The 23251-nt window shown below is 36.4% G+C and overlaps 2 protein-coding genes across 2 annotated transcripts; one reads left to right on the top strand and one right to left on the bottom strand.

The window, feature by feature from the left end:
- Positions 1-4519: 4519 nt before the first annotated feature.
- On the top strand, positions 4520-5950 carry LOC113771197 (anthocyanidin 3-O-glucosyltransferase 2-like). Its single transcript, XM_027315809.1, has one exon. The coding sequence runs from the start codon at positions 4520-4522 to the stop codon at positions 5948-5950; it is 1431 nt and encodes a 476-aa protein (XP_027171610.1).
- A 16400-nt stretch (positions 5951-22350) lies between these two features.
- On the bottom strand, positions 22351-22827 carry LOC113771196. Its single transcript, XM_027315808.1, has one exon. The coding sequence runs from the start codon at positions 22825-22827 to the stop codon at positions 22351-22353; it is 477 nt and encodes a 158-aa protein (XP_027171609.1).
- Positions 22828-23251: the final 424 nt, after the last annotated feature.

The raw sequence follows: 23251 nt of genomic DNA, 5'->3' as shown, positions 1-23251 counted from the left end.
GGTTATACAAGAGTTGGGGTTTGGGAATCAAGTTGTAATCTTGTGGTGCTTTTCTCTCATAATAAGAACAAGTTTTTCTCTCCGTGGACGTAGGCTTGGTGATTAAGCCGAACCACGTTAATTCTTGTGCGTTGCTCATTGTTCATGCGAGATATTGTTTTCTATTAAATTGTTGGTCTTTTCCTTTTCAAATAATTGGTTTGATACCCTAACAAATTCATCATACTGGAGGGTTGCTAAGGGTGTGTTTGGCCAGTTGGTGGTACAAACCTGCAAAGACTGCCAGAATGAAGTTATACTCCGCCTGTTACCTATCTTTGTATGCTGGAATTTGTGGAAAGCAAGGAATGCAGCAGTTTTCCAAGGTGTTCTTGTTGATTTCCGTGCTGTCTGCAGACCCATTTTTATTGATATACGGGATGTGTACTGGGTCAAGTTTAGGGAATTTCAGACAGTGGAGTCATGGCTTCAATTTTTCGACTTGGCTGATAAGCGGGCTGATGTACATGTAACAAGGCTCATGCATTGGGAAGCTCCGCCCTTGAGAATGTGTGAATTTAATATTGATTGCTGTTCGAAAGGAAAACCCATGATCGAATGGTGCAGGGGGAATTCTTTGGGAATCTTTGGGGAACTTAATTTTTGCGTTTTCTGGATTTTTTGGCTTCGGATCTAGTTTACGCGCTGAAGCTAAAGCCTTGTTGTTAGGGATGCAGTTATGTGTGCAAAAAGGTTGTAACCGGATTGTTATTGAATCAGATTCCACGGTCTTGGTTCAGATTTTAAAACATACTTGTCAGTGCCCCTGGTCTATATGTAGTGAGGTGGAGCAAATTCTTGACATTTCTCATGGGGTAGCCTTGATCCAACATTGCTTACGTGAAGCAAACAAGGTTGCGGATATTTTGGCGAATCAAGGTTATGCTAATTCTGAATCTTTGGTTTGTGTTTACATCGATTTGCGGATTTACCAAAGATGGCTAGGGGCAAATCTCGACTAGACAAATTAGCTTTTCCGTCGGTCAGAAGATCGAAAGTTAAATGAATGGTTCTTCATCCTTTCATATATTATCTGGTATTTCTGAGATTAGGTTTATCCCCTCTTGTACGGTTTTAATAGAATAAAATTTTGAGCTGGCATCCCAAAGCCGTGCATTGGATTTGCCAAAAAAAAAAAGATATTTAATCAAAAGGTTATTTCTTGTCTTAATTTTCATTATAACTATGCTGCATATTTATGAAATAGACTTATCTTTATAATTAAAATTAATATTTGATGTTTTTAGATGTCATATATTTAAATAGATGAAAATTATTTTGAGCGTAACATATTAAAATAATTTTGTTGGGAAAAATTTGCCCAAGAAAAAAATCCTTGCTTCGTTATTGGCTGACAGGATGCTTAATATGATTAGGAGACCTGACTTGGCAGTGGAACCGAGTGAAAAGGAACTGGAGCAGAGGAAGGAAAACGTTGAACATCATTGGAAGTTATCTTCTTTGGTTGTGACTTGGTTAAGATTACAAGTATGCGCTGTTCCGGATGGAGGGGATTACATTTCTGGCAAAATCTGAGGACCTTCGTTCAAGTAGCAACAGGGATCTTCAACATTTTCATGGTAGAAAGTTAACAAATTTACATATCGAAAGAACAATCCACAGTCAATTTCAAGACCAAAAGATACAAAGACTATTAACTGGGAATGAAACACTAATAGTGATCCCTACCAAGAAGCTAAACGTATCACATAAGAGTGGCTAAGCATTGTCGAATCTGTAATCATCAGACGAGATTCCATACATTAAAGAAAATACCGGTAAGTTAATGCATCCAACTTCCAACGGGCATAAAAATTTCCAAACAAAACTGTTAAGTAAGCACAAAAATGATTGTCAATCAACACAAACAACATCGGATTGACATCTAATAAATACCATAGTGAATTGGCAAATCAAAATTAAATATGTCATAGTAAAGCCCTTCATAATGCTATGATTAATATTTCCATTGCAAATTAATACATAAAAGACATGGAACAAGGCTCAGCAAAAGAAATTAGATAATCATATATGGCACAACCGCAAATTAGATTTGTGGTTCATCATATACTTTTTTTTAATGGGCATGATTCATCATATACAATCTTTAAACTCTCTTTCTCTCCTCTGTTTCAATTTTTCAGGTAAACCATTTTCGAAGCTTGTTGTCCAATACGTAGCCACAAAGGAATTCAAAATCATTGCAGCTTTGAGGTATATTCAGCAAAAAACTACAAACCGTGAACATTAATCAGGATCTAAAGCATTACTCATCATCGGAGTCATAGTTTTTTATTGATAACAAAAAGAAAGAAGAAGAAGAAAGTAATAGACTTTGATTAGGCAAAGAATCATTTTGCACACACAACAAGAAGAATAGGTTATGAGAAGTAGTAATCAAACAAAAGTTTCATTCCTTTTTCTCTAAATGGACAGCCTATTTCAATTAACTTGGGTATTATACAAAGAAGGGAAAAAGAATTTGCATTGCGTACACAACATATCAATGCGAGACAAAGAGCACTTTCATTAGAGGCGGTTCTTTCCTTCATTATCAATGCATGAAACTCACAGTTGAGTTCCCACCTCACAATCTCCCTTATTACCACAAGTGAGGCATAACAAGATTGAAGAGTCAAGATATGACAATTATTCTTACCTTCAAGTGGATCGTGTTAATGCTTTAAGTAAAAGCCAAAACATTCCATGCAATTCATCCAATCCTTCTCAATTTAAGTTTAGTTGGTTTTACTATATAGCATCCTCAAAATCAGTCATACGCATTTCCTCCAAAAAAAAAGCTATTAAAAAGCATGGTCAAAATTGAAAACCTCAAGAAATGAAAGTATGGATCAAACGCTGGCAAATTTTGAATATGCACAACAAAGTGACGAACTTCACAACTGCAAAAAATGAAACAAAAAAAAATAGAATGAAGATTGACCATTAATGGAAAACGTATAAACAAACTGATAATGTGACAAGCATCGAGAATGTCCTGAATGGCAATTAGCCCTGGCTAAAACAAGAAGAAAACTGCCATCTTTGATGATTCCTAGAGGGATTGAACAAGAATTGTAAGAAAAACAAGAGGACTAAGGGTCCGTTTGTTTCGGGTGAAAATGTTTTCCAGGAAAATATTTTCCTAATTGCACAAAAACTGGTAAAATATTTTCACTCATCGTATAAACGAAACTGCATAGTATGTGAAAACATCTTGTAGTAAGTGTAAACACTCGAGAACTCCCTGTCCTGAATCCTGGCAATTCTTTTCTAGAAAAACTTTCAGCAGTGAGAGTGCAAGATATATGTCACAATAAGTATTGCAAGTGATTGATATTTGACACTAAATGGCCAGCAATTTGTTTATTGCTTAAGGAGATATTTTTTATTCATATATACATTTCTCCAAGATTTTTTAAAGTTAAACAATGAGATAAATTTTCTATTTTGCATGGGAAGAAGTATGTAGTTATAATGTGTAGAAAGTAAAGATAGAGATAAAAGTGAAAATATTTCAAAAGTTAAACAAATACCAAAAAAATGAAGTAAGAAAATATTTTCAATAAACTAACCAAACACCTGAAAATGATGAAAGGGAAATGATTTTTATGGAAAATTACTTCCACGGAAAATATTTTCCCAAGGAAAACATTTTACTTCCAACCAAACAGACCCTAAGTGATTCATTAAGTTGCACATCGAAATTTAATAGTTTAGTTTTTTTGAATTGATTTTAGGAGGCTGTTTTTGCAATGGATATAAGAGATGAAGAAGAGAAAAAGAGAAGAAGGGAAGGATGTTAGGATTTTTATTTTTTTTAGTCATGATATTGGGAAATTTTTTTTCTCTTCTTTAATACTGATTTTTGGAGGATTTTTATGTTAATGGGTTTTGATTATATAGATTCTGTTTCTCCACTTGGTTATTTGGTTGGCTATGTGGCTCTAAGAGTTTTAAGATTGATTTATTAAAGGACACTGATACAATAAGAAGGAGTGGAATAGAGAGTGAGATACGGGTTAGAATAGAAGATCTGTTCTGCTTCAACTAGCCCTGGCCCACTAAAGGATAGTGGGGCAAGTGTAGCCCACTACAGAGACACGTGGCAAGTTTTTGATGAAATCTAGTCAAACCCAGCAAAACACGGCAACCAATTTTTACTTTTTATTTTTTTGACCTTTCCTTTCGTTGTTGATGATAATTGACGGTATCATTTCAGCTTGCACATGCAGTTCGATTCCAGGTGATGTGAGCCATGACTTCACTTGCTTATTACCAGGTCAAAATATTATAGTTTTCCCTTGGACTTCTGTGGATTGATAGAAGTATAAAACCCAAGCCTTGGAGTACAAGGATAAAATATTCAACACACACTTGTATCAAAAGCTAGGTGGACAGTGGAAAGCCTCTTACATAGTTTTGATTTCCATCTTCAATCAAATAATTTACTGAAGTCAAGTCAGAAAAGAGGCGAGAAATGAAGAAACCAGAGCTGGTTTTCATTCCTTCAGCAGGGATGGGCCACTTAGCATCAACTGTTGAGCTTGCAAAGCTTCTTATTGATCATAATGAACACTTATCGATCACAGTTCTGATCATGAAGTTTCCCTTTGAAACAAAGGTGATTAGCAACACAGATTCGCAGGCAGAAGCTTCAGATTCTCGCATAAGGTTTGTTGAGCTCAAAAAAGATGAGTCTGCTTCACAAACGGCATCTCCTAGTTTGTTTTTGTATCAGTTTATTGAAGATCATAAAAACAGGGTGAGGGATGTCCTTGCTGAAATATCTAGTTCGGCCTCCTTTGATCTCGCTGGAATCGTCATAGACATGTTCTGCACCTCCATGATTGATGTAGCCAACGAATTTGGGGTTCCCTCCTATGTATTTTATACTTCTGGTGCTGCAATGCTTGGTCTTGTATTCCATTTGCAAAGTCTGAGAGATGATTTTAAAGAAGATGTCACTGATTTCGAGAATTCCAAAGTTGAATTAGCTGTCCCGACTTACATCAATCTTGTTCCAGTTAAAGTTTTGCCATCTGGACTGTTCGACAAGGAAGGAGGCAACATGTTCCTTAATCAGGCTAAAAGATACAGGGAGACCAAAGGAATCATAGTTAACACTTTCCTTGAGTTAGAATCCCATGCAATACAGGCTTTATCCAATGATAAAACCATCCCACCAGTGTATGCAGTAGGACCTGTATTGAATCTTAAGGGAAGCAATGGCCAAAATCAAGAAACTGAGATAATTATGAAATGGCTTGATCTTCAGCCTGACTGTTCTGTTGTTTTCCTTTGCTTTGGCAGTGAAGGTTGTTTTGATGGTGACCAAGTGAAGGAAATTGCCCATGCACTCGAGCGCAGTGGATATCCATTCCTGTGGTCATTGAGAAGGCCCCCACCTAAAGGAAAGTTTGAGTCTCCAGGTGAGTACGAGAACCCGGAAGAAGTCTTGCCAGATGGGTTCTTGCAGAGAACTGCAGAGGTCGGAATAGTTATTGGATGGGCACCACAGGCTGCAGTTTTGTCCCATCCTGCTGTGGGAGGTTTTGTCTCGCATTGTGGTTGGAACTCAACACTGGAAAGCGTTTGGTATGGCGTTCCAATGGCAACATGGCCACTTCATGCTGAGCAGCAGGTGAATGCCTTCCAGATGCTGAAAGACTTAGGGATGGCTGTGGAGATCAAAATGGATTTCAAAAAAAAATTTCTCGAGCCAAGCACTGAGATTGTGGCTGCAGATGTGATTGAAAAGGCAATTAAACATCTGATGGATCCTGAGAACGAAATCAGAAAGAAGGTAAAGGAAATGAAAGAGAGGAGCAGGTTGACACTCAATGAAGGTGGAGCATCCTCTGCTTCGTTGGGAAGTTTCCTAGATGATGTGATACATTATATTCAATGACTGTTTACCCGATCTGACATCTGTCATTGGTCTAAAATTTATCAACTCAGCTATAATTAGTAAATATTTGCAAGTTTGTGTTCTGCGCTTGCTTCTTAGGCGTGTCGGATCTTTTCTTGCGCGATCCAAGTCATTTACATGTTACTTTGTTGTTTGTAGCTCTAATACATATTTTAATTATGGGGAAGTGGCCCACCAAGGAAAATAAAAAAGGGATAATTTCAGAAACCTCCCCTGAGGTTTCTGACAATTTCATTGACCTCCCCTGAGGTTTCCACAATTACACTGACCTCCCCTGGCAGAACTTGGGACCCAATTGCTGACATCATATAATGCGAAATTACTATTATACCCAAGACATTTTGTGTTATTATAGGACTAAAATCTGATAATTAAGTCATTAGGATCAAATTAGAACTTTCAATTTCATTAACCAACTTAACAGTTGGAATCTTGCTAATAAAAATTGCATAAGCAACTGGCGCCAATTTCGTTCACCAATATGGCGCCATTTTGCTGATTGACATCAGGGACAAGACAACAAATCAGTCTTTTACATATTGTGAAGAAGGCATCGGGCAGAAGAAAGAAAAATAAGAAGAAATGCAGTGAAGATAGAAGCTGAACAAACCTGCAATTTTCATTCAACTGGTGAGGCAGTGATGATAGTATTCTAATTTCATGATTTTGAAGTAGAAAGGAGGGAGTATGGAAGGAAAATTCTGAGATTTTGAATGCTGTAAATCACAAAAATAACAACAAAAAAGGTATGCAAGCTCTGTTATCTGTTAATGTAATATGATCGAATGTGACCTGTTACTTCCAGAACATATAAATTTTCAGAGTTCATCATGTAAATTTGAAAGAGAAAAGAGGGAGTATGTCAAAACCATGAACTTAGTTAGATGTTAAAGTCAAAAGCATGACAAAAATCATCATTTGTTATGTTGATCATAGTTGTTCAATGCTTGATAAGCTGAATAGATGATGTAGTTAGACAAGTTGTGATCACTGGTACATGTAGTGACCTGTTACGTTCATCATCTGTTATGTTGACCATGGTTGTTGAATGCTTGATAATCTGCAATAAGTTAGATAAATTGTCTATTCTGCCAAATATAGTTTTAGATCTTTGAGTTGTGCCCTGTTCTTCATTTATTGAGTAAAAGTATTTCATCATCACAGAATCATGTTAATGGCTGTTAGTGCTGATCTATTAATGTTAATAATGTAGGATGGTGAATAATGGTGCTTATGACATAGTTGTGCATTACAAGGGAAGGAAAGTGAAGATTCCGAATGTTGATCCTAATGGCTACTTGTACATTAACTTGCTATATGATGTCGCTGAAAAAGCATTGAGTGAAATGCCTGGAAATGCGAATATGATGATACATATGAGGCATGAAATTCCTGGAACATGTGAAATGCGTGATGCTAATGATGACAATGCAGTAGTTGAGATGTTTAAAATGCATCAATCTGGAATTGTAATCAATTTGCATGTGTATGATATGGAAATTATTCCAAGTAAGCCTGATGGACCTTTAAACCATAACAATGTTCAGAACACCCAAGAGAATTTAGGCATTGAACAAACTTATGAAAGGGTGGTTGTTGACCTTGAAAATTCTGATGATGAATTTGAGGACTCTAGCTCTGGCGAGTCATGGGAACATATGCTTGATAGTGATAATGAAGGTGATATAGATGATGACAGAGTTTCAGTGGAGAGTAGTGACTTCAGTGACACTAATTTTTCTGATTTTGAAGAAAATGAGGATTGTGATGTGGTTCCTGATTCCGAATCTGATCAGGAACTTGATCCTATGAGAGAAGTGATGAGATAAAAAATGTGGGTGTACAACCCAAGAGAGGACATTGAGTTTGAGAAGGGCCAATTATTCACCAATGTGGACTCCTTTAGAGCAGTTTTGAAGGATTATGTCATTCAAAAGGGATTTCCAATAGTAAGACTGAAGAATGAGAAAACTAGAGTGATAGCTATTTGTGGTATAGATGGCTGCAAATGGAGAATTCATGCGAGTCCGGTGGCCGATTCTGTTACCTTTATGATTAAATCTTACCAACCTGAACATACTTGTGTGATGGATAAAAGTAATGTAGAAGCCACATCAGATTGGATTGCAAATAAGTTGGTGCCTTTGATGAGAGCTCATCCTAACATATCTAGCCAGGGCATAGAAGCAGAGATGATAACAAAGTATGGTCTTAAACCGAGTTACATGCAACTTTTTAGAGCAAAAAAGAAAGCAGAAGAGGAGATTCAAGGAAATTTCATTGATTCTTATAGCAAATTACCAAAGTATGCTGTACTTCTAAGACAATATAATCCACAAAGCATTTGCAAAATACATTATGATAGGCCAAATCTCCTTGTAGAGCCCAGATTTTTAAGAATATTTGTTAGTTTTAGAGCACAAAAAACTGGTTTTCTTGAAGGTTGCAGGCCATTCATTGGCTTTGATGGCTGTCACTTGAAGGGTCCTTTTGGTGGTGTTTTGCTCACAGCAGTGGCCTTAGATGGCAATGATAGTATATTTCCAATTGCATTTGCTGTAGCCGAATGTGAAAACAAGGAAACATGGAGCTGGTTCTTTCACTTTTTTGAGGAGTTTTTTGGACCATTCAACAGCCACTTACCTTTAACCTTTATGAGTGATAGGCAAAAGGTAATGCTCAGAACAATCTACTATTTGCTTGGACTTGTTAAAGGATCTGAAATAGCTTTTTTGACTCATGAATTATGCTGTTTTAGGGGCTCAACCTTGCTTATGAGGAGATATTTCCAAATGCTAGTGGCAGATATTGTTGCAGGCACATTTGCAGCAACTTCAAGCAGCAATTTCCAGGCATGCTGCTTAATAGTTTCTTTTGGAAGGCAGCAAAGAGTTTTGATCACAAAAGCCACAATGAAGCAATGTTAACCATTAAAGACATCAACATACAGGCTTGGAAATATTTGGACAAAATTCCCAAGAAAGCCTGGTGTAGATATGCATTTCTAAAAGAAATTAAATGTGACCATGTCACAAATAATTTCACTGAATCGCTTAATTCATGGGTTGGTGATCTCAGAGGCAAACCCATACTTACCCTTGTTGAAGGTTTGAGAAGGAAGTTCATGAAGAAAATGCATAAGAGATACCAAAAGGGATGCACATTAACTAACAGAATCACCCCAAAATTTGCTGAAAAGCTCAAAAAAATTGCTCAAGCATCAAGGCATTGTACCCTGACTATGGCAAGTGATAATACATTTGAGGTTGGTGATATGGACATATCGTTCATAGTCAATTTAAACCAGAGGACCTGTGACTGGGGTGTCTTCCAATTAGTTGGACTTCCTTGCAAACATGCTGCACTTGACATCATCTACAAAAGGGAAAAGTTGGAAGATTACTGTGATCATTGGTTCTCCAAAGACATTTACCTGAAGGCATATGCTTCTATGATTCACCCTATACCTCATGAAAAGATGTGGCCTCCTATGCATGAAGTTACCCCTAAGGTTGTGTTGCCCCCTCCTTTGAGAAGAGCTCCTGGTAGACCAAGAGTTAACAGAAGAAAAGAACCTGATGAAGGACCTTCATCTCAGCCAAAAAGGTCTAGTACCTTAAAGTGTGGAAATTGTGGTCAGTTTTGTCACAACATGAGAACATGTCAAAGAGCTCCTGTGCAAAGAAAGAATCCGGCTAATACTCATGCTCAACAGGTATCATCATACACATATTTGTACAAATTAAATGTTCTTGCTTGACTCATCAACTGCTTATGTTGTTTACTTCATGACAGATGCCAACTAGAAGAGGGAAACCAGGCAGAGGAATTGCAAATTTAGGACTGCAAGGATCTGTTCTCTGGGTATAAATCATGTTTCAATTATGCAATTAGTCCTTAGTGTTACCTAATCATATTACTTTAACATGTAAATTTATTATGACAGGATCATGCACATGGGAATGTGCCTGTTATGCATTCAAGTATAGGTAGCAATTCAAATCCTTCTACTGGAAATGCTGCCATAAATGTTCAAGTTAATGTACGGACACGTACAATTGCCTCTAAGAGAAAGGTATGGGCTCTTTTATTATGAAATCCAATCTAGTGCTACTACATATGTATTCAATAAGGCACAAACTCTTCTATTTTGAACAACTGCAGAGAGGAAGGCCTTCAAATGCTACTTCGACAAATGCTGCAACAGGTTCTCGCAGAAGAGTTGCACCAGAACTTGCTCAACCAACTAATCATCTGTCAACAGCTCCTGTTCAAGCCCCTGGTGATGCTCAAGCTACTACATCTGTTAGCATGAATGCAGCTGCAACTCTGAACTCTGCCAATATTGGCACCAGCAGTAGTTTTAGCCTGCATTTCTAATTGCTACTGTTATGCTTACATTTCTCTTCTTTTGTGCTTAGTGGTGCTTTGTGAAGTATAGTTCATTAATATACTGCTTACTCATGCTTTTGTATACGGTGTTTTGTGAAACTATAACTATAACTAAACAATGGTTTTGCAATCCTTACCCTCTGCCTGAATTGCTTTAAGGCAGATGGTGTTTTGGATAGTATTGGATTGCATTTCTATTTATTTAATGTATGGTTATGAAATCTGTAATGATATTACTCTTGGATTGCAGTTTTGGTTTGCACCTTATTACTGTTAAGGTTTTATAAATGACTATTTTAGTTCTTATTTCATTTAATGGATTTGAATGTTGCAACATCAGCGTGTGACAAATAACTTAGTTTCTGCACTGCTCATGAACTTGTTCAATTCACTTCTTAGTTTCTGCACTTCTTAATGCTGGTTCATAATATGTTGAAAATAAAAAACAAATCCTATCCAAAGTCAAGTTACTGCCGTGGTGTTCCAGATCCAAAGATCAAGATCTATGATGTTCGCATGAAGAAGAAGGGAGTTGATGACTTCCCATTCTATGTCCACTTGGTTAGTTGGGAAAAGAAGAATGTCTCCTGTGAAGCACTTGAGGCTGTTTGTATTGCTTGCAACAAGTACGTGACTAAGTATGCTGGGAAGGACACATTCTATTTGAGGGTTAGAGTTCATCCTTTCCATGTCCTGCATATTAACAAGATGTTTTCAATTTGCTGGAGCGGATAGGCTTGAATATGGTATGAGGGGTGCTTTTGGGAAGCCATAAGGAACATGTGCTCGTGTTGCTATTGGTCAGGGACTCTCTTTGCATGCTGCAAGGATGCTAACAGCCACCATGCTCATCTCAGCTTTGAGCCATGCCAGGTTCAAGTTTCCTGGTCGCCAAAAGATTATTATTAGCAAGCCATTTAGAATTCACCAAATTCAGCCGCACAGACTATGTCAAATGGAAGCAAGAGAATCTCGATCAGATTTCTGGTGTTAATGCCACTCGTTTTTCTTATTTCACTAACATCCCCTCACTTTTTCTTATTTATTTCTGATTTTTATTAGTTTTCATTAATTCATTAATATAACTTGTACACCTACCTCAAGGGCATTTATGGGAACAAATTTTCCTCTCTTTCCTAAAAACACTTTTTTATGTTTACTTTTGTGGTCATGGGCTGATTTTGTTACAAAATCAGAAACCTCAAGGGAGGTTAGTGTAATTGTGGAAACCTCAGGGGAGGTTTCTGAAATTGTCAGAAACCTCAGGGGAGGTTTCTGAAATTATCCCAATAAAAAATGCAGACTGACAAGACTCCTGAGAGGAAGGACATAAGATTTTAGGGAAAATTGCAGAAACCTCCCCTGAGGTTTCTACACTTGCACTCACCTCCCCTATAGTTTGAGAAATAGCATTGACCTCGCTTGAACTTACTGATTCTTTGCATATTCAGTCCAAGCGATTAAAATATTATTTTAGGGAGTGAAATGAGAAATTGGTGCCAAATTTGCCCTTTGTACTACATGCCAGGTAGTATTAGTAAAGGAATGATAAAATACTACAAATCAATTAAGAATTAATAAACTTTAAAGGGTGTAGTTTATGGGCAAATAGGCATTACTTATTCAAAGTACAAGCTCTTTATGGCCATTTTATTCTCAAACATTTAATTTATAATAAATACATCAATATTTGTAAGTAAAATTCAAAAAATGTTACAGTAATATTCATACAAAAAGGAAACCGGTAGGTTATCTATTTAATATAAATTAAATATTTTTAAAAAAAGAAATGACCCATAAAGTATTAATTCTTTATGGCTTTCCTCCATTACATGGATAAAGCATCGGCTCTTTATAGGTATTTTATTCCAAATCATTTAATTTATATTAAATACATAAATGTTTGTAACTAAAATTGAAAAAGTGTTACACTAATATTTTTACGAAAGGGAAACTGGTTGGTTTTGTATTTAACAAAAATTAAATATGTGAAAGTAAATACAAATTTAAATTTGATACCTCTATCAGGCAATTTAAATTTAAAAAAAGATTTGTATTTTACCTCTATTCACATGATATGGCCTCAAAATCTGAAACCTCTATTTAAATTTGTATTTACTTTTACATATTTAATTTTTGTTAAGTACAAAACCTACTAGTTTCTCTTTCGTAAAAATATTAGTGTAACATTTTTCCAATTTTAGTTACAAACATTTATGTATTTAACATAAATTAAATGATTCAGAATAAAATACCCATAAAGAGCCAATGCTTTGTTCATGTAATGGAGGAAAGTCATAAAAAATTAATACTTTATAGGCCATTTCTTTTTTAAAAATATTTAATTTATATTAAATATATAACCTACCGGTTTCCTTTTTGTAAGAATAATACTGTAATACTTTTTGAATTTTACTTACAAACATTGATGTATTTGTTATAAATCAAATGTTTCAAAGTAAAATGCTCATAAAGAGCTGATACTTTGAATAGGTAATGCCTATTTACCCATAAACTACACCCCTTAAAATTTATTAATTGTTAATTGATTTGTAGTATTTTGTCATTCATTTACTAATACTACTTGGCATGTAGCACAAAAGACAAATCTGGCACAAATTTATTAGTTCACTCCCTAAAATAATATTTTAATCGCTTGGACTGAATATGTAAAGAATCAGTGAGTTCAAGGGAGATCAGTGCTATTTCTCAAATCATAGAGGAGGTGAGTGCAAGTGTTAAAAACCTCAGGGAGGTTTCTGCAATTTTTCCAAGATTTTACTCATGACACTCGACTTGCTTTTCTTTTCATAAGCCTTGATCAATCAAGCAAGAATCTGTGACAATTTGAAAAGCAATTTCACGGAAATAATAGATGTCTTATCAAATCATGCAATTTTCACATTTAGGGGCAAGAATTAAAATCAGCGGTGAAAATTAAATTGCCGCAGTTTGGAAAGAATAAGGAATTGTTATAGTGCTGAAGTCAAAAGAAGCGGACCAACTTAAGACAACATTATTACGGCATTGAGATCAGAATTTGTGTACAGATAACTAGTTGTGGATGTATGCGTTGTACTTGCAATAATCAGTGAATGAAGAGTTCGACTAACATATAATATAATCTATCACATCTTGTTGGAAACATGAATATTGTACAAATTAGATGTGTAATCTAGTTCAGATCATTTAGTCCTTTCACTTTCTCATACCTAGTCAAAGCAATTTTGAACTATTTGAATCTCCCTACTACTCTCTAGTGCAGCACATCTTCCAAGATCCAAAACCCTGTATTCAAGTAATAGAATTAGAGTAGTGCTCGTTTTTTTTTTTACCCTTTAGGAGAGGGAAATTAAGAGGTGTTACCACAATAATGCAACTTTAAAAAATGTCAAAACTTATAGAAGAATTAATTCTTAGATTATTCTACGTTATAGACAATGCAGCAAAAGCAATATTGATCAGAGTTGTACAATTTTCACTTGCACACGACACATGACGTGTCTCTCATTTTGGTCACCTGAATCACAGTTCAGAAGGGGATTCAAAGCAATCACCAATTTCTAGTTGCACTTGTACGACTAAATAAAAAAATAAAGGGCAAATTATATTTTTGTCCCCTGTGATTTTCGCAAAAATCACATAACCCCCCATGATTCAAAAAGCTATACATAAATCCCCTGTGATTTGGGTTGAACTGTCAAATAGACGGAAAGCACTTATCATTATGATTCGTGGGCAAAACGCGCTTGTACTACTGGTATCAGTAGGAAACATTCCGATATTAACCTGACCACTTTAACGCACCCAATAAAGCCTAGCTCTGTGCTCCTCATCTTTTTCTAGCTTCCGAAAGTATTGATAGTTCAGATTTGGAAGGCTTGCGCATGGATGGTGGTTTATATTGGCGATGGAATTGGAATTGGCGATGCACCGAATCTTTCAAAAGAGAGGATGTAGAAATACAGATCTCAAATTCTGAACTTGATGAACTGCATGCTTTCGCCTTCCTTATCCCTTACCTGTGGATCAGAACAAACCCGGACCAGGAACCAAGAATCTCTCCTCTGGTTCCGGGTCAACCATTTGAACTGGGGAAGCTCAGCCAGGTAATTCCATTTTTTGCTTTTTATTGGAGTCGAGTCACTTTGCGAAAGAACGTCAAAGAGTGAGAGTGAAGCTTTGCCCCCAGTTGAGGAATCTGAAGACTTGGCAGAATGCCTTGCTGCAACAAGACTTTTGTCTGTTTTGAGTCTTTCCAGTGAGATTACAAATTTTGATTTAGTCGCCTTAGTCATGGAAACGTCCTCAATGGTTTGTTGAACGGCTTGCACAGCAAGAGCCTTAGACTGACTACAGGTTATAGGACTGACGTAAGCATCAACAGTAGCCTTGGGAGCAAGAAGAACCTTGTAGGTCTTCTTGTTTTGAGTGGTGTGATTCTTCTTTGGAGCCATAGTCGAGATTTGAAGATTCAATGGAGGAGAAAGAAGAGTTGTGATCTTCCCTACTGGGCTAAGGGGAGCTCCCCTGAAAGCCTTTTATTCTACTTTTGGCAATGCCACTTCGAAAGAAAGGAATCTCTTGGGCTAGATATGTCGATTTAGAAAAAGCCGATGCATATGGGAACGAAAGGTGAATGGTTTTTTCCTCGAGTTACTGCAAATACACTTTTGGCCTAGGAGTTTTAAGCTTGTCTTTCCTGCTATGATTCCGAACATAGTAACTATTTAACGGAGTGACAGAGCTTAAATAGTCTTTGCCATTGCAGGTCCTTTATTTAGGAATACTAAATCTGAACCGATTTACAAGTCTTCTTAGTCTTCCCGATTCCTTTTGATTTCATTGAAGAAAGCTTAGGAGTCATGAAGATTTGCGTGGGTGTGGGCTAGATTGCCTTATTCACCATAAACAACAAGCACGAAACAGAAGTCAGAAAATATATAGATCTTCCAACACAAAGAGGACTCCTTCCCCTCCTGCGTGCTCCTCCTCTACAGCTGCTAAGTAAAGTAACCCAATTTCTGTACAGGGGAAAAAAATATTTGAAAAAAATAGAAGACACAGAAGAAGAAGAAGAAGCTGTTAAGTCCTTCGGCTGCGTCCTACCATATCTCCCCGGTGGCTGACAGATTCTTTTCACAACACAATTCTTCATGCTACACATAAATAACAAACCCCTTCACAAAACTCAAAAGGAGGGAATAAAAAATAAAAGCGAAATAATACAAAAATAAGGAAAGGAGCTGTATGAAGAAATCCCCAAAGCAGCCAAATTCCGCAAGCCAAGATCCCCACCACCCTTATCACTGGCCACCAGTCACCGAACCCTCTCCAAACTCTAAAGGTAAAAGCCGATAACCCTCTCTTTCTCACGACAAAGACCTGAGCAAGGGAGAATCTGACTTCATATGCTTCCTTTTTGTATTTATATTAGGGTAATTTGGACATTTTGCCCACGAATCCTTACGATTGGTGATTTCCGTCTATTTGACAGTTCAACCCAAACCACATGGGTTTATGTATAGCGTTTTGAATCATAGGGGGGGTTATGTGATTTTTTGCGAAAACCACAAGGGGCTAAAATGTAATTTGCCCAAAAATAAAAAACCAAAATATTTCATCAGTAAAAGAGAGAGTACAAAAGATAGTAGAAAAACTAATTGGTTAGATAACATAAACACGACCTCGTGTAGTAAACGAGCTATTCCTAAAACTTAATACAAGCGTGATGTTGCACTCTACAAAATTTATTTGAAATCATCATTGCCACTAGAATACAAAGATACGTACATCAATTATATGCATTTTCTTTATAGCCATTCAAAAGTTTATTATTTTTATTCTACTAATAGTTTCTCGAGTTACTCATGTTATGAAGTTGAGTTCAAGAGACTAACAACAAGATTAATTTAGATTGGACAAAATACATTGAATATATGGCACAAGTGGTTTTGTTTAGTCAATTAGAAACTCAAAAAAATGTTAGTCCACATATTTTTATCTAACATATTTTTTATGTCCCTTGATCTAAGTTAGAAAAAAAATGTTATTTCTGTATAGGGTGATAAAACTAATGCCCATTGTCACAACCTTCAATTGTTTCATATCTTTTCAGTACTAAAACGACTAAAAGAAGCACCAAGATTGTCTTTCCCATCATTTTAGTATTCAAACGGCTAAGAAGCACAAAAATTACTAATAAAAAAATATCAAGTTTTGGACAAAGTACACGAATATAGGTTATGAATAAGACAAATATGGGAGTCAAACAATTAACGTTTTGCAAAACATCATTTGTTGGGGTTCATAAATATATTGAGAACTTCCTATTAATGATTTTAGAGAGATATGCATGTCTTGGCCCTATACAATTTCTATCTAAGTTGATATGGTATCTATTTAAACATATCTTTGATGTAAAACTTGCACATGCATTATCGGTAAAAATAGAACAATGTAATTGCATTTTACATCCAAAATTTTCTAAACTAACCATGAAAAAAAATAATTTTTTAACAAACAAAGAAACTTCACCACTCCTATCATGTAGACATACACACATAGAGACAAAAAATATATATATATACACATATGTGTGTGTGTATGTGTCTATATATATTTATGTATATGTGTATGTATGTATATAAGTGCTTTTTTTTGTTAAAGACAGTCCCTTTTCTTTCCCCGAATTGATGACCTGCTTGTTTTCATGAAAGTTTATTCATAGAATACTTTTTCTTTTCAGTTAGACCATTGGTATGCCATGATTATTTTTTTTGGCTAACCTCAGGGACGGATGTCACTTCAGAATTTATTTATAGATCACCAAATTACAAGACAAACCAAGGGACTATGCCCTCCTATTTCAAGCAATGGCCTTAGCCAACCCTAATCCTCGTAATGGAAGGCACTCCTAATTTGTTTAATCAGATTTCCCCTCAAGCTAACAGAGGTAATGTGTGCAAACTATCATAGACTCGAACATGGTCCTAGGGTTGAGAAACGCCCACATTGGACAATATATCTGCAACCTTATGCAACTATCTAAACAATGCAAGAATCTAGAAGCATCCGACACCATTTGCCATATTTGTTCCACCTCTCTTCGAATATTCCAAGGATAGTGAAAGAGCCGTTGAAGAATACCAACCAAGAGTAAAGAATTAGATTGCACAAAAACATGATCAAACCCCTTTTCAAAGCATAGTTTAAGTCCTAGCAAAACCACCAGAGCTTCTGCGCGTAGACTGGAAAATGCTACAACCAAGTGTCCATTAGAATCCTTGAGCACAACACCTACCACACGCTCCAGGATTTCCCTTAGAACACCCATCAGTATTAAGCGTCATCTCTCCAACTGTGCCTACTTTCCAATGCAAAATTTTGAAATCATATAAGCTCGGTGAGTGAGAAATTACATCATAGAATTGAGGAAAAGTCTGCACTTCAATCTCCTGCTTAAACTAAATCTCGAAAGCTACTTTGACATCCTAGAAAATTGCATGACAAATATCTTGACTTTGCGGCTTGATACCTTCAAAAACTACTTTATTTCTTGCCTTCCAAATATTCCAACAAATGATGCTCGGAGGAATTGTAAACACAAACCGTCATTTGTCAGATGAAGTAGAGGAAAACCACCAAGGAACCAAGCATGCCCTTAAATTGGAAGCTGAAGAAACTAAACCACATATGCAATAAAAATAGTTCCAGACCTCTGAAGCAATTTGTCCCATACAAAAGACATAATCAACTGACTCCTCCACGAACAACAAAACATTTGGAAGGTAAATGAAAACCCATTTCACCTAGAATATCATCTAAAGGCAGACTATGTGTCAACAATCATAACATGAAAAATGAGACTTTTAATGGGATGCGAGAATGCCAAAGTTGGGAGAAGACAATAGAGCTATTGCAAGCCTGTCTTACCTCTTGAAACGCAGTTGATAAAGTAAATTCTCCAGACTTCATTGGCAAAACAACCTTGTCTTCTCACCCACCTCCCGGTACCGGCATTTACACCACAAAGGAAACTATTTCTGGAGGCAATATTTGAGATAGCCACTGACCATCCCAACTCCCATTAAATATGAAATCCACAAAGGAGAGATTCAGAACAATAGGAAGTCTCAGGAACAAAGCTCCATTGCCTAACCATTTATCATACCAAAACTGCACGCCCTTTCATGTAGCATCCACAACATAGATAGCTCAACTTGTTGACTAACATTTACCATGCGTCGCCAAGTTACTGAAGCATACGGGTTAATGTCTGCCTGACAAGGATAAATTCACTACAATATTTTCAGCACATAAAAGTCGACCAAAGAGACGAGCTTGTTTGAAAATTCCACCAGAACTTATAAGAAAATGTAGTATATACATCCCTAACATTTCAAAAACAACTCCTCCCTCCTCAACTAGATAATATAAATCGGACCAACGAATCTAATGATACTTAGAGACCTTATCGGAAGAACCCCACAAAAAATTGGAATAGACCTTTTCTGCAACATTGAAAACAGAGATTGGTAACACCGCAACAGATAAGAGATGAATTGGAATAGAAGAGAGTACATGCCTAATTAAAACCTGTGACAGCCCCACTTTCCCCAAAGGCGAACCAGAGGGGTCAGCGAACTGTCTGCCCAACTCTGGCCGAGACTCACTACAATCCATAATTCAAAAGCTGGAAATACTTCAAATATTTTCAATATACATTTAAAGTACTCCAAAACATTTCATACCTAAAATTAGTTAACCTTCAAGCTTAAATACAACCCAAAAGAATATGTACTACAATCATTTGCTATAATACAACTTAAAATCTCCAAAAAAAATAACTTAGTACTATTCGTGAACACTCTCGGTCTTGAAGGGCCGACCTTCTACTATTCCTCCCGAGGGGGAGAGCGAAGCGAGGGGGGTAGCGGTCCTTTCTTGTAGCTAAGAGCTAGGAGCTCACCTATTTATAGGGCGTATTGTCATGTGTCTACTGAAAAACAGGAGTTTAAGACCCCAGTTGATAGAATATACTAGGAGGGCCCTGTTAAGGAAAACAAAGGAGTGGAATGAGCTAAACAGCCCAGTGAGATTCCAAAACACACAAGCAGCTCTAATAAATCAAGTAAATTAAGCATAACGCACATATGGTTCAAGGTTATTAGCACATTAAAATGAGACATTTATCATTTTACAGAAATAAACACACATTAAAAGGATACGGTGTTCACGTGGAACTATTTCGGTCGGTTTCACCTTATAACTCCAATAATTCCCTCGGTTTGTCTGGCCATCACCTTATTCCTCTAATGGTAATACTCGAGTATACCGAAACGGTGACCCAGGGTTCCAACCTACCTGACCGAGTCCAGTCCTGGCTCGAGCAGGTTAGCAACCAAGGGCAGAGCCCAGTTCAGCTAAGAGCTTACAACATGCGCAAATAATCAAATAAACCAGTAAATGGTAGAAATTCACGGTTAAACGATAGAAATTTATTATTTTAGTAGGTCGAGTGTGATAAAGTATACACTCGCTTTAAAATGGTGGAAAATTACATAGGAGCAATTATAGGGAGTACTTAACACTTAAACACACAATAAATATGAAGTAAACATGTAGCAAAACTATTCAAGTCACATACACATGCAAGGAACACTCACTGTTACGTGCGATATGTCTCGGTTCCTGGATAACACGCTTGATTACCCTCGAGTCCTAAGGTAAGAACCAACAAGTTTATATGAAAGTGAAAAACAAAACCTTAGGGTTTTCGCACTTAAGAAGTAAAGAAACAAGAGGTTGGTATATAATTCCCAAATGTATACTAAAGAATAAAGCGAGTCGTTATAGCCTTGAATCAAGCCTTTTCAAATTCAAAGTTCAAAAATAAGAATGGAACTATGAGAAATTAAGTTCTGGGTCAAGAGTTAAGCATAATAAAGAACATTAAGGTTTCTCATTTAAATCCAAGGAAACATCAAGTACAAGGGTTTGAGTGTAATATGGAGTACAAATGTTAATTTGAACTAAGAAAAATGAATGGAATCAAGAAAACTAAGAAAGGAAATACTAAAGAGAAAATGTATAGGTGACAGCTTTGTCATGTGTTGGTATTCTGATCATAACTGAGGCTATGGAAATCCGATTGATATCATTTCTATATCATTTTGAAGCTAAGACACATGACTACATTTCTTATGAAGACATCAGGTTCAAAATCAGACGTCTTTGGGGTCAAAAATGAACATTTCAGAAGTATAAGGAAAATTATTACAGCAAATCAGGGTTTTCACTGCAGGCAAGGTTTCCTGGTCATTTCAGAGGCTACGATGATCTGACTGATCTAAAATTTTGCAGGTAGAAAGCTGGCTCAATACTCTACACCTTTCATGTTTTGAGAAAGAGCTGGTTTGGCTTAAACAATGGACAAATTCGCTGCTCAAATGGCTCTTAAAACCTCTCTGAACAGAAAGTTTTCAACTCCAGCAATCAACTTTGGAAAAATCAAAACAGGGATTTTGTAAGTCCAAAAATCACCACATTTTGACACAAGAAAGTATATTTGAAGAGGTACATATATCTAGAAGGTCACTTTACAAGATTCGGACCACAAATCAGTCAGATTTTAACTATACAATACAGCAACTACAAAACTAAGGCAGAACAGTCTCGAAATTTATCAAATTTTACAAAATCACCATAAATCACACAGACAGAATCAGGGTCTGAAATTTTAACAGTTTATAGCCCTATGAATCTAGTTTCAAATGCATTAAACAGAACTCAATTTTGACCTTCCTATACCAAGATACAACAGATTTCCCAACACTGCTCTAGCTACCCTGTTTCGTACCAGCTTTGGTCACATTACACAACTTCATGCAAAACAACAAGAAATCACCTACTAAAGCCTCAATAATCATCATCAACTTCATACCACAGCTTAAACACGACATATCAAGGTTAATCATAGCCATAACTCTCAAGTCAAGTCTTGCAAATTAACACTATAAAGCTGAAATTTTCACAATCAAGCACACCAAATAGATAGTACTCCAAGTGAGTTGCATAAACATGCCTTAAATCCTCCCAATAGCAAGATAAAAGAAAGAGGGTTTCTTGACCAAAGTTACCTCAAAATCCTAAAAGAATTGTGCAAGAACAAGAGATTTGCCTTCTAATTCCTTCCACCACAAGCTTGAGGATCACCAAAATATCACTTCTTATAGAGTGGTTTGCAAAATCTATGGTTGGAACTCAATATTTAAGCAAGAAATTGGTGGTTGAAGATGAAGTTTCCTTTCCTTTTTCCCTCTCAATGGTTCGGCCAAGCTAGGAGCAAAATAGAAGGAATTGTGGTCAAAATTTGATTTTATTAAAGAGGTAAGAAAGTCCTTGGTCAAGGTCAAAAGTCCAATAATTTTAAGACAAATGTTTAGCCAAGATTAACCCTTATCTTATTGTCTTCCAAAGGCTAAATATCTAGCTAACATCTAATTATCCATTAGCACCTTATAAACAATATCCCTTCATGCAAAATTCCACCTAGTCGTCAAAAATTTATAGCAATTACCGCACTAGTGGGTCCCATGTCCATAATGCACTTCAATCTTAACGTGTACTAACTTATACCAAGAAAATGATTTAAAGCTTGACTCACTTATAAAAATATCTAAAAAATTAAGGCAATAATTTAAAGTAAGAAAATGCATTTAAAGAAATAAATAAATATCACCTAATTTTTCGGGTTCTCACAAAACCATCCTACCCCTAGAAGATAGAAACCTTGACTTCCAAGAGAGAATTCTTCCAGTAATAGCTTGACACACCACTCCAAAATAAGATGATTTACATCTTCCAGTATATAAAGGAAAATCTAAATAACAAACCGGGAAATGCTGCCTTGAAAAACCAGTTAGACGTTCAATCACCATTCGGTGAGTTGGTGACGTTGATGGATGCACTAAATATCCACACTTCTAGGTGTTCACCAATCGTCCAAATGATTTCTGATATAGCATCAGCACCTGCATAATGTTCTTTAAGGAGAAAGAAGAACCATTAGCGAAAATAAGCACATTATCAGCAAAAGCCAGGTGGGTCATAGGAGGACACCCCCTTGGTACTCTGAACCCCACAAAGCCAAAGTGTGAATTAAGACTATTCAGACTTCTCGATAGAACCTCAGCTCCAATGACAAATAAGGCTAGTGAGAGCGGATCACCCTGACGAATACCTTTGATCAATTTAAAAAAGCCATATGACGCTCCATCAATAAGGATCGAGAAGCAAACATTAGAAACCAATCTCCACACCATGTAAATAAAATGCTCCTCAAACCCAAATTTATGCAAAACTTTATCAGTAAAGAACCAGGATACCCGATCATACGCTTTCAACATGTCCAACTTTAAAGCCACATTACCCTTTCTAGACTTTTTCCCGATCCCCGACATAAGTTCCTAGGTGAGCAAATAATTTTTTGTTATATTTCTACCTTTGACGAAACTCGTCTGCTGTGGAGACACAATTTTGGCAAAATAACAGCTACTCTGTTGGCCAAAATTCTAGACAAAACTTTATTAAATAAATTACATAGACTAATTGGCCGAAACTTAGAAAAATCCTGGGGATTCGAAACCTTTGGAATCAAGACAATGGATGTGGAAGTAATAAAACGAGACAACTTTGTCCCACAGAAAAAACTTAACACTGCATTATATACATCCTAGGCAAGAATATCCCATGCAAAGGTAAAAAACTTACCCATAAATCCATCTGAACCAGCTGCACTATCCCCTTCCATTTCAAACACTACTCATTTCACATCCTCTATGGACAGGCAGGCCTCTAAAATTGCATTATCTTCCCCCATAACAA

The sequence above is a fragment of the Coffea eugenioides genome, chromosome 5, assembly GCF_003713205.1.
Source record: "Coffea eugenioides isolate CCC68of chromosome 5, Ceug_1.0, whole genome shotgun sequence".
Classification (NCBI taxonomy): Eukaryota; Viridiplantae; Streptophyta; class Magnoliopsida; order Gentianales; family Rubiaceae; genus Coffea; species Coffea eugenioides.
Note: the sequence above shows the minus strand (reverse complement) of the source record. Positions and strands in the feature narration are given on the sequence as shown.

Excerpts from the sequence above, each read along its gene's own strand:
- LOC113771197 (XM_027315809.1), top strand. The coding sequence starts at position 4,520 with ATGAAGAAACCAGAGCTGGTTTTCATTCCTTCAGCAGGGATGGGCCAC.
- LOC113771196 (XM_027315808.1), bottom strand. The coding sequence starts at position 22,827 with ATGTCGGGGATCGGGAAAAAGTCTAGAAAGGGTAATGTGGCTTTAAAG.